Raw genomic sequence first — 12,573 nt, forward strand, 5'->3', positions numbered from 1 at the left:
CTTTTCTGAAACAGACCGCAGTTGGCTTTTCTCTCACTTTGACCTCTCTCCACAGAAAAAGGTCATGCTAAACATGTTTTTAGACACGTTAATGGCTGACCCACCGCCCCAGTGCCTTGTGTGGCTACCTCTCCTGCACAGACTTGCCCACGTTGAAAATGGTAAGGGTCTCTCTGGATCCGTCTTTGCAGGACTTTCCTTCTGCTGAGGAGCATTGCAGCCTGGGGGGCTCACTAGGGCAAGCGTGTCTTCTGTGCCGGAGAGCTCAATTTCTTGAGGCTCCCCTAATATAGGTCATCAGGTGCCCCCCCCCCACATCAGAGCCTAAAAGGAGCCCCGCAGGGCCAGACCAAAGGCCTCTTTGGTGCACAACCCAGGTCTCCCAGGTCCTAGTCCAACGCTAACCACTATACCGCACTGCCTCTCAGTGTGCCTCAGGCTTCCCCTAGCCATCTGGTTGGCCACTAGACTAGATGGGACACTGGCAGGGCCAGATTTAGGCTGGATGAGGCCCTCAGCTCCTAAAGGGAATGGGGCCCTTTATATGTCCAGCTGTCCTTTGTCAACAACAAATTGTCGCTGTTTTTGTGTGTTGAATATATGCTATATGGTCATTTATGGGCCTAATAGGTATCTAAAGTCATTTGCACATAACAAAATAGGAGCCTACACAACACAAAACCCTGTTGCTGTATGTAGGTTTTATTTTATTTGTTATTTATCTTTTATTTTGGAAATGTATATCCAGGTTTTTTTCCTTTAAATTTTTTTGGGGGACCCCAAGGGAGTGGGGCCCTAAGCTATAGCTTGTTTAGCTTATACGTAAATCCAGCACTGGACACTGGCCTGATCCAGCAGGCTTTTCATACCTGCCACACATCTACACAAATTGCTGTGTGTCCCAACTTTCTTCCAAGTTACTGCATGTTTATAGCTTTGCCGTCTCTGCTCAGCCCCAGGCCGATGTCTGTTTCTTGGTGTAATGGAGAGTCAGGAGGGGATTTTAGATAGCAAATCAAGAACCATCTAGAGAGGTCCTGGGGAAAAGATTTTCTAGGCGCTGCTGCTGCTATTGCATTTCTTACCCAGTCTTCACCCAAAGGTCCCATGTTGTTGTAAAATTACAATAATACAGGTTACAGGTAGGTAGCCGTGTTGGTCTGGATCGAAGTAAAATAAAAAAATTCCTTCAGTAGCACCTTAAAGACCAACTAAGTTTTTATTTTGGTATGAGCTTTCGTGTGCATGCACACTTCTTCAGATACAGTGAAATGGAAGTTTCCAGGCAATAATACAATAATACAATTAGTTAAAAAAACATTTTGAAATGGGAAGAATAGGGTGGGTCCAGCAGGGCCAAGCTGCCCCCAAGATTGAGGGGCCCCGGTGCACAGCGTGTGTGCATGATGGAGAAGGCTGAGCACTCTGGAGTAGCCGGTCCCTGTACTTGCGCCACAGAATGCATGGCGCATGCAGGGCTACCTCAACATGGAGCGGCGCTGAGCCTCTTAAAACCAACATTGAGGGGGCCAAGGTGCCTTCAGCCCCCTAGTGTAGGCCTGCCTGGGCGGGTCCTAATATTTTCTTTGGTGTCTGAGACGAGGGTAAGGATGTCGGTGCCTGTTTACTAAGCTGGCAGGCAGCCATGCGCCCCAATTAGCGCACGCCTGTTTGACGTGTGGGGAATTCTCGGAGTTTGTCCTTTTGCAGAGGGGCGTGTGGGGTGTGCCTCATTCAGGACGAAGCCTCCTGCTGCTCCGGAGACGCTTCTGACTCCTCCTCCTCCTCCTCCTCTTTCCCCTCCCAGTCTTCCATCCGGTGGAGTGTTCTTACTGCCGCTGTGAGAGCATGATGGGCTTCCGCTACCGATGCCAGCAGTGCCACAACTACCAGCTCTGCCAGAACTGCTTTTGGCGCGGCCACGCAAGCGGCCCTCACAGCAACCAGCATCAGATGAAGGAGCACTCCTCTTGGGTAAGCCTCCCCCAGGGGCCTCCTGTGGCTCCAGGTGCATTGCTTTTCTGCCATGGGTGTGTCTGGGGCTGCGGGTTCTCTATAGAACGGCACATCATGGGAAGGCCAGTAGCCTGTCAGCCCTACAGGGACCGGTGTGGAATGCCCACAGGTCCTCTTCAAAGGACATCTGTGTGGTCTGTTTTGGACACCACTAATCTTGCCTGCGTCAACTGCAGAACATTCTGTTGTCGTCAAAGCTCTCCTTTGTTTGGCCGGATAACCTGGGAGCCCAGCAGTGAACACCCATGTTCTCTATATCAGCTCAGAGCCTGTTAGCCACTCAGGTGCCTCTTGCAGGAACCCAGCAAGTCATGCAGTTTCTCGTGGGTCGAGGAGGGTAAGATCTTGAATCCCAAAGAGAGAGAGACAGAGAGAGATGGGAAGGGGAAGCATCTTGAGAACCAGGGCAGTCTCGAGCAGGTCGCACGCCCTGGTGCTGAGGGGCAGAGATCGTTCCGGTGCCCCCGCCCTCGCAGGGCGTAGTATGGTTTCCGCGCGGCTTTGCTGCGCGGTGCCCTGCCTACCGGCCAAGCGCCCTGGCACACCACGCCACCGGGGGTCTACCTAGAGCCGGCCCTGTTGAGAACAGGATTGTTTGGCTTGTCTTTGTTAGGATTCTTGCTCCGTGTTTACAGCCATGGGATTGTTGTCTATCACAGGATTGTTTTCATTCCACAGAGTGGGAAGTGATGGAGACAGGATGTTTTGTGTTACTGTGTTCCGTGAAGTGAGACTATTGTCCTTTGTTTTCTCTCTTTGCTGTCTGATGAGAAAGAGGAAGGAGCTAAGTCAGAATGATCTGAGTGTATTATATGTAAATAAAGCAGATTAGCCAAAATGCTGTGCTACTGAGTTCTGTTACACAAACTGCAAATACTCTGCAGGGTGAAGAAGTGTGCCGATGCTTCTTGGTAATCAGTTGCTGTGATGTTTGGGCTGGATAAAGCTTTTGAAGCTCCCGAACGACCGACCAGGAGGGAGAGAACATGCCAGTTGGGGATGTGTCTCTACCACTCGTGTAGGACGATCCTAACAGTCTTTGGAAGAAACAGCAAAATAGGAAACGCAGCAGGCAGGGTTGGGGAGAGAATGGGCCTGAATGGTCTTTGGTGTAAAAGCACTTCTGGTGCTCCATAACAAAGACCTCGGCCGCACTGCTGCAGCCAGGGTTATATTTGCTTGCTATACAGACAGAGGCTCTGTTTCTGAAACTAGGTGCCTTTTAAAATTGAGAATAAGTGTTTTGGGCTAGCAATTCTTTCCTAATTTCAAGGAGTCTATTCTGGATTCATATAAAGCATTTCCCTCACTGTATTGCACTCTTGGAAATGGTGTTCCTAAATTTTTTAGGGTGATTTGAAGTTTCTCCAGCAGAGGGCAGCATCTGCTCATGTTCTCCTGCCAGAAACCCTGGTCTTCACCTTGGGGTGGAATTTTTCACTTGTTAAGGCAGAAAGCAAAGCGGCCGGGATGTGTTTAGTGACCTCCTCCATTCTCTCCCCACCTTCCCTACACAGCTTATTTTTTAACCTTGGCTACAGCCTGAAGCCGCTGCATGCACAGAACACAAACAGGCAAAAGTACTTTTCATGGGTCACAGGCCTCTTCTTTATTTATTTTACCAGAGTTTATTAAATGAGCTTTAGAATATAGCATACAACTACACCCCCCCCCCCAAAAATGTTCTAGGCTCATAAAGTGACTTAGTTGAAGTCAGCCCTGTCATTATCATCTGCCTCTAAATAATCTATTGCTAACCATTCCCCCCCACCCCCCAATTTATATCCTGCTCTTCCTCCCTAAGGGAGCCCAGGGCAGCAAACACGCAAATGGTAAAACATCTTAAAAGCAATTCCAATGCAGGTGCAGAATGGAATAAAGATCTTCATTTTTAAAGTATTTCTTTACATGCATGACATTATATACTTATGTCTTGCTTTTCCTCCATTTTACCTACGTAGCAGCTCCGTGAAGTGTCATAGAATCATAGAGTCATAGAGTTGGAAGAGACCACAAGGGCCATCCAGTCCAACCCCCTGCCAAGCAGGAAACACCAACAAAGCATTCCTGAACAGATGGCTGTCAAGCCTCTCCTTAAAGACCTCCAAAGGAGGAGATTCCACCACACTCCTTGGCAGCAAATTCCACTGCCGAACAGCTCTTACTGTCAGGAAGTTCTTCCTAATGTTGAGGTGGAATCTTCTTTCTTGAAGTTTGAATCCATTGCTCCGTGTCCGCTTCTCTGGAGCAGCAGAAGACAACCTTTCTCCCTCCTCCATATGACATCCTTTCATATATTTGAACATGGCTATCATATCACCCCTTAACCTTTTCTTCTCCAGGCTAAACATACCCAGCTCCCTAAGCCGTTCCTCATAAGGCATCGTTTCCAGGCCTTTGACCATTTTGGTTGCCCTCCTCTGGACACGTTCCAGTTTGTCAGTATCCTTCTTGAACTGTGGTGCCCAGAACTGGACACAGTACTCCAGGTGAGGTCTGACCAGAGCAGAAGACAGTGGTACTATTACTTCCCTTGATCTAGATGCTATACTCCTATTGATGCAGCCCAGAATTGCATGGGCCTTTTTAGCTGCTGCATCACACTGTTGACTCATTTCAAGTTTGTGGTCTACCAAGACTCCTAGATCCTTTTCACATGTACTGCTCTCAAGCCAGGTGTCTCCCATCCTGTATTTGTGCCTTTCATTTTTTTTGCCCAAGTGTAGTACCTTACATATATGAATATGCACATAAGCAGCAGTTCTTGCCAATAGGCTGGGTGGTGGGAGAGAGCCCCCCCCCCATGCACATGCTGCATGCCGGGGCTCCCTGCCCGTTCAGGACAAGCAAGCAGCTGGCAAGTCCCCCAGAACCACCCACCCACAGGGCCTCTGTCTTTACAGGTGCAAGCTGTTTATTAGCCCTCCTCTGTTCCAAAATGCACCCAGGAAACATGGCAGAGTATGCTGAGCCCGCCCTGACTCTGATGTGGCGAAAGAGAGCTGGTTATGGTCAGAGGATGGGTGACATTTGCCCCCAAACTCCTGCTCAATGCCTCTTGACAGCAGTCCCAGTAAAGATGCAGCCTGGGAAGTATCTCGGCTCAAAAGGCTTGCTGGAAGAGGAAGAGGAAGAGCTTCAGGAGGTGCAGATGAGGTAGCAGGCGGTGTCTGCCCAGCATTCAAGGGGGAAGGAATTCCAGAGGGCAGGAGCCACAACACTAAAAACCCATAATGTCTTTTTAATCTTTTGTTGGAAGCCGCCCAGAGTGGCTGGGGAAACCCAGCCAAATGGGCAGGGTATGAATAATATATTATTATTATTATTATTATTATTATTATTATTATTATTATTATTATATCACATACAGCAATCACCTTGTAAGAAAAACAGCAGACACTCCTGCCTCCACCATCAGCCCTGCCCTGCTAAAGTGTGGTGAACTGCTTTTGAAACGTAGATCCCTGCACTGCTGCAGAGGGTTGGACTAGATGACCCTTGGGGTCCCTTCCAATTTTACGATTCTATAGTCATATGTGCTAAAAGAAAAGCCCATCTTTGTTCGCCAGCTGAAAGTACATATTGGCAGTTCCCCATGGTCTTTTAAGACTATAATTTAGAAGGTATTAGGTCATGTAAAACTGAGAGAATCCAAATAAGATTTGCAACATTTTGGACACCATGCCATTATTTATTTAAAAAAACCAAAAAGTAGACATACGCTAGGAAGTGCAGTTTTAGCGCTGAAGCTTTCAGTAGTTCTTTCAACCTGAACATGAAATGACACACTTTATCCTGCTAAGAGTGCAGAATCATAAGAGCGTGATCATATAATAATAAAACAAAGAATAACAAAGCCTTAAAACCTACGGCAAATGCAACATTTAAATTACTGAGCATCAAAGAAAGGAAAGGAAGGCTAAAGAAGAAATGAAACAGTCCCATTAGCTGACTTCAACTTGCTCTGCTCCAGAAACCTCCTGGCTGAGCAAGCGGCAAGAACATCCAGCACACATAGCTAGTAAGATTATCCTCTCAAAACCTTGCTTTTTGAAAAAATCAAAACTGCTTTTGCTGGCAGAAGCACAGATTCTTTCACAGAATAACGCCAGCCGTGCAGGTTAGCATGTTATTGGAGCCCTCAAGAAGTGTTGCTTTGCCCCAGATCCTCAGCACGTGCTGAGCTGCCATTGTCTCCAAAGAGCTTTTTCTAGCGAGGTCAGTGGCACCTAAGAAATCCATGTGGGAAAATGAACGCTTGACTTTCGCCTTTGGAAAGAGAAATCAATGCGTCAAAATAACATATGTGTATTTTCTTGACCAGGTTCTCTGGGTATAGAAGCTTGAGGAATTACACAGAGCTGTTGGTTACCCAGAGGTCTCTTCTGGTTGGTCCCAGTGACTGGGAGAGGGGTGGGTGGGTGGGTGCCTGTGCGTTTTTGGCACCCGTTTTCCTGGTCCCTTGTTGGTTCCCCCAGTCCCAGCTGCCCCTCTCCCTTTCTCTTAAGTCAGTATGTGGTTCTTACCTCCCTCTTGCCTTGAAGGGCTTAGAGGTGCCATGTCTCCTGAAGGGAGGGCAAACCACCAGAGGGACTTCTTGTGAATGGCTTTGCTCTGCCCCGCCCACTTTCCCACTGAGCATTTGCCGCCCTACATTTCAGAACATTTTGTGTGTGTTCACAAGCACACTCTGCTCATGCCCTAACATAGCAGGCAAGGATTCTTCAACATCAACTTCGTTGGACTGGTCGTGTTGCTCAGATGCTCTTCCAAAGCAACTACAGTGGTACCTCGACATCCGAATGGCTCGACTTGCGAAGGTTTCGACTTACGAAGTCAGCAAACCCGGAAGTCTTTTTGTCCCGCGCGCAGTCGCACAAAATCGTGCTTCGTGCATGCGCAAAAATGGACGCTTCGGCAACCGGAGGTTTCGACGTACGAAGAGCGCCGCGGAACGGATCGCCTTCGTAAGTCGAAGTACCACTGTACTCTATTCCCAACTTAAGAATGGAAAGCGAAATAACCGGTGGACAACAAAAGAGGTTTAAAGATGCTCTCAAAAGTACTCTTTAAAAAATGTAGCATAAGCACTGATAACTGGGAAACACTGGCCTGGAAGCGCTCCGATTGGAGAACAGCCTTTACCAAAGATGTCACAGACTTTAAAGATGCTCAAACTCAGGATACAAAGGAGAAACGAGCTAAAAGGACGACACGTTTGGCAAACCCTCACCATGATCAACTCCTGCCCGGAAACCTATTTCCCCACTGTGGAAGGATGTGTGGATCCAGAATTGGCCTCCACAGGCACTTACGGACTCACTGTTAAGACCGTGTTCATAGAAGACAATCTTCCTCAGCTACGAGGAATTGCCAGAGAAGACGACCATAGCAGGCAAACAAGTCTCCCTGCCTGAGCTGGTGTTGAGGGATCCCTGGGGGTAATGGTTGCGGTTGGATCTCAGCTCCTGTGCCGATGCTACCCAGTCCAGGGACTTTGTGGCTGCCACGATCACCACAAGTCTGTCACGAGCAAGATGGTGAATATGAAAGGGGTGGAATTAACATCTATCCCATTGTCATGGTTGGATCCTTTCCTGTTGTGGTGAAGACCTTCAGCTGCCATTTCCCTCTGGAGGAGTGCCGGAGGGGGCACCTGTTATTAAACATTCCCCTCCTGGAGGCGGATGGATTCCGGAAATAATAATAATATAATAATAATTTATTATTTATACCCCGCCCATCTGGCTGGGTTTCCCCAGCCACTCTGGGCGGCTTCCAACAGAAAAATGAAATAAAATAATCTATTAAACATTAAAAGCCTCCCTAAACAGGGCTGCCTTCAGATGTCTTCTAAAAATCTGGTAGCTGTTTTTTTCTTTGACATCTGTTGGGAGGGCGTTCCACAGGACAGGTGCCACCACCGAGAAGGCCCTCTGCCTGGTTCCCTGCAACTTGGCTTCACGCAACGAGGGAACCGCCAAAAGGCCCTCGGAGCTGGACCTCTGGGGAATTTTCCTCCTGGTGTGCCTGGTGCTTCTGTTGAAGCTGTGCTCCCTCTGTGGGATGTGGAGATGACCTGTTCAGTTCACAGCAGTCGGGATGTCCTGATGCCCTTTCCAGCTCCCTGGTGGGCACCTCTGCTGAGGGCAGTGAAGCAAAAGAGGCGGCAGCTGGAACAAGGTGAAGGAAGACCCTTGCAGAGTCCCACCAAGCCCCAGTTAGAACTCCTGTGGGTGGCAAAGAGGGAGCTCTTTTCTGGGGCTGAGGCTTCCCTCTTGGCGTTACAGACAAGGTGCTAGGCCCAGCCCAGCCCACCACATCCGATGGACCTTCACCTCTCTAGCCTTATTGCCTCTAAGAAAGAGAAGGTTCCTGGCTGGGTCCAGGAGTCTGCAAATTCCTCCTTCTTAGAGGGCCTGATGCCAACAGCCTTAATGTGTGAACCACTACTTAGAACCACTTTATATTAAAAAGGGAAAAAGAAATTTTAGATGAAATTACAGAAAAGGAGAAAGAACTGTAAAAAAAAGCTAATAAAGAGTCAGTAAAGCAGGCAATTAAAATATTGCAAACCCAATACTCCATGATAGCGAATGAAGAAATAAGTTGGAAAATAAAGAGAGTGAAGCAGAAATATTTTGAGCATGCCAACAAATCGGGAAAACTGCTAGCATGGGAATTGAAAAAAAGTGAACAAAGGAACTTCATTAATAAAATTGATGTAAATGGGGAAATGACAGATATGTTGAAGGAAATAATACATCCACAATTTATTAGTAGAATATACGATAGATAGGGTAATGATATGTACAAACAAATCAGCAAGGGGAGCTGAGGGAAGTCCTTAGAGGGTGAGAGAGGGATGGATAGGAAGGGGAAAGGGGGGGAATTGTAATTGGTTATGTAATCTGTATTGTTTAAAAATTCTTTTTCTTTAGCTCTAATCCAATAGTTCTCTCCAGATGTTCCCATGGATCTGGGGAGGTTGTCTCAATTGATTGTTGCTTCTCATATGGAAAATGAAGGGATCTTTTTAGCGCTTTTAGGGCTTCTGCCTTCCCTCAGCACTTGGCTCCAGCTCCCTCCCTCCCTCCCTCCCTTCCATCCATCTAGTCCTTGTCAAGGACACATCCTCTTAAAACCTTTGAGTATGGCAACGGGAAGGAGCACCTTGGGACAAGGTCACACCTGCAGGCCCTGCTCATCTTTCCAACCACAAGGTTAGGAAAATCGCAGTAGAGATTGCGTAAGGGCCTCTCGTGCAGTGAAACCACAAGCTGGTGTCTGCAATCATAGAATAATAGAATCATAGAGTTGGAAGAGACCACAAGGGCCATCCAGTCCAACCCCCTGCCAAGCAGGAAACACCATCAAAGCATTCTTGACATATGCCTGCCAAGCCTCTGCTTAAAGGCCTCCAAAGAAGGAGACTCCACCACACTTCTTGGTAGCAAATCCCACTGCCGAACAGCTCTTACTGTCAGGAAGTTCTTCCTAATGTTTAGGTGGAATCTTCTTTCTTGTAGTTTGAATCCATTGCTCCGTGTCCGCTTCTCTGGAGCAGCAGAAGACAACCTTTCTCCCTCCTCTATATGACATCCTTTAATATATTTGAACCTGGCTATCATATCACCCCTTCACCTTCTCTTCTCCGGGCTAAACATACCCAGCTCCCTAAGCCGTTCCTCATAAGGCATCGTTTCCAGGCCTTTGACCATTTTGGTTGCCCTCCTCTGGACACGTTCCAGCTTGTCAGTATCCTTCTTGAACTGTGGTGCCCAGAACTGGACACAGTACTCCAGGTGAGGTCTGACCAGAGCAGAATACAGTGGTGCTATTACTTCCCTTCTTCCATGGCAGGGAAGAACTTGTGGGCTTCTCTGACTGTGGTTAGAAAAACCAGTGACAAGAAGACACTGGTTTCTTTGATACGAAATGGAGGGACCCCCCCCCCTTAGATTCTGGCACACTCTGCTGCTCATTGCAGGGGGTAAGACTAGATGGCCCTTGGGGTCCCTTCCAACTCTACAGTTCCATGATTCTATGGGTGAAAAGCAAGCTGGCATCTTGTCCCTACAAGGCCTTGATGCCCTGGAGAAAAGGCAGTTGCAACAAACCTATGGACTCTTGCACCATGCATAATATTAACCCAGCAGTGGTGATTTATTAAATTTGTATACTGCCCTTCATCCAAAGATTGCAGAGTTGTTTGCAGCATAAAAGCACAAAATGCATAGCATAGTAACAAAACAAAAACATGTCCGTCCCCTGCAGCCAAAGGGCTGACTGAAGAGGAATGTTTTCACCTGGAGCCTAAAGACATATAATGATGGCTCCAGAAGACCATGAAGAAGGGCCTCAGATGACAATCACAGGGTCTGGGTTGGTTCACATGGGGAGAGATGGTCCTTGAGGTGTTGGGGTTCTGAGACATTTAAGGCTTTATAGGTCAAAAAACCGGCCCTTTGAGTTGGGCCCAGAAGCTATTTGGCAGCCAGTGCAATTGGGTTGGGGTTGGGGTGATGGGCAGGGTGGGAGAGAGCCTGGCTCCAGGCCCCCTTTGGACACTAGGCATTGTTGGGCAGCTGCCTGGGGCTTGCGCCTGGAGAGCCCTGCGTGTGGGAGGCTGGACCACAGCTCCTCTTGCAGCTCTGCACAGTTGCTGCACTGATTGCTTTGCTGTGCTAATTCCCATTTCTGTGTTTAATTCTCTCTCTAAAAAAAAACCAGAAATCGCCTGCCAAGAAGCTGAGCCATGCCATTAGTAAATCTCTTGGTTGTGTACCCAGTCGAGAGCCTCCTCACCCCGTGTACCCGGAGCAGCCAGAGAAGCCCCTTGACCTGGCCCACACAGGGTGAGTATCTCTTCCGTTCTGCGCCAATGTCTCCTCTCGCTTTGCCGCCCTTCGTACACGGGGCGCCTGGGTTCTGGAAAGGCGGCCAAGGAAAGCTCTCTACCCGAAAAGGCTATCTGTACGAGGAGCCTTGAGAGTCATTTTGCTGGTCCTCTTGGAGCAGATTCTCGCTGTCCGGTCCTCGCCATTGTGCTGCGGATGGAAAGATGCTCAGCTCCGAGACTTCCTTCTATAGCTTCGCAACTGACTGCAGCCTTCCCCTGTGTGCCACCCTCTGGAACAGTCGTAGGATGGCCAGGCTGATGGCAGTTGTGCTCCAGAGTGCCTGTAGGGGGGCAGTTTGGAGGAGGCTGTCTTGTCTCTAGAGGCAGAACTGTGGCAGGGGTGTGTGTGTGTGTGTTCCAATGGCTGGTTCTCTGTTTGGCCTTGCTGGCATCCTTGAAGCAGCATGTGAGCTTCTTCATGTGGGCAGATAACACCAGCGTCCGGTTAGTCACTTTTTTAGCAGTTACTGGGTGAACAGAACCTGGCAGGAATCCTAGAATTGTAGAGTCAGAAGGGACATCTTTCTTGTAGCTTGAATCCATTGCTCCGTGTCCAGAGAAGCGGACACGGAGCAATGGATTCAAGCTACAAGAAAGAAGATTCCACCTCAACATTAGGAAGAACTTCCTGACAGTAAGAGCTGTTCAACAGTGGAATTTGCTGCCAAGGAGTGTGGTGGAGTCTCCTTCTTTGGAGGTCTTTAAGCAGAGGCTTGACAGGCATCTGTCAGGAATGCTTAGATGGTGTTTCCTGCTTGGCAGGGGGTTGGACTGGATGGCCCTTGTGGTCTCTTCCAACTCTATGATTCTATGACCCCGAAGTTCATCTAGTCCAACCCCTTGCAATGCAGGAATCTATCATCCTGCTCTGGTCCGATGGCCAGGGACATGGTGTCGTTGAATGTTATTGAACTTGTGCGCTCACCAGATTTAATCCAGAAAGTGGCATCACAGGTGTTAAATCGGAAAAGGTCTGCAGGGACAATGGTGGCCTGGAAGAGAAGTCGCGGGTGACCTTGGTTTTCTCAGGCTGGGTTTGGTTGAGGGGACGGCTCTCTCGCGCTTGTGTGGTATGACGTTCTGCAAATTCTCTGCAAACAGATGGGAATGGATGCTGAATAAGCAGCCAACATGGTATGATTTCCCTGCAAACATTCTGCGAATTAATCAGGGCGAACGCTCAGGAAAGAGGTCGCAACCTCAGGACCCAATTATAGGCAGATAATTTCATCTCCAAATATTGGGGAGGGGGTTGCTACTATCCCCTTACTCTCCTAGTTTTTTCTCCCATTCCCCCACCGGGCCTCACCGCAGCTAGCAGAAGGCTGCGCCAGCCTGTGCTGTCTTGCGAGGTGTCTGACATCGCATGACATGCGCATGATGTCTTGGGGGCAGCCTGGCACCTGTGCGGACGGCAACAGTCCCAGGGTGGATAGTCAGAAGAGGCAGGATGTGTTCATTGGATTTCACTACGCCTTGTTCTCTTCTGATGTTGGACACAGTGTGCCATGGAAGGGTGCCTACAGATAAGCTGGTGACGGCATCTTGCATTCTCTGTCTCTGCCGCCTCCCTGAGGCTCTCCCCACCCTCTTGCTGCTTGCCTTCAAGGTGGGAAGGAGTACGGAAGAGGCAGCCTTTTGCCCAGGTCTCAGGG

The 12,573-nt window shown here is 48.7% G+C and overlaps 1 protein-coding gene across 6 annotated transcripts in view; it reads left to right on the top strand.

The window, feature by feature from the left end:
- The window catches only part of DTNB (dystrobrevin beta), a 96,727-nt gene that overhangs the window by 27,817 nt on the left and 56,337 nt on the right, over positions 1 to 12,573 (top strand). For 5 of the 6 annotated variants that reach the window (XM_060273223.1, XM_060273222.1, XM_060273225.1 and 2 more), the window contains exons 7-9: positions 56 to 161; positions 1,808 to 1,974; positions 10,750 to 10,874. In XM_060273223.1, coding sequence (XP_060129206.1) covers positions 56 to 161; positions 1,808 to 1,974; positions 10,750 to 10,874 — 398 coding nt within the window. Of the gene's footprint in view, positions 1 to 55; positions 162 to 1,807; positions 1,975 to 2,694; positions 3,552 to 10,749; positions 10,875 to 12,573 lie in introns of those variants that run through there. The other variant, XM_060273227.1, reaches the window with a different exon arrangement.

The sequence above is a fragment of the Zootoca vivipara genome, chromosome 3 (genome assembly GCF_963506605.1).
Source record: "Zootoca vivipara chromosome 3, rZooViv1.1, whole genome shotgun sequence".
NCBI lineage: Eukaryota > Metazoa > Chordata > Lepidosauria > Squamata > Lacertidae > Zootoca > Zootoca vivipara.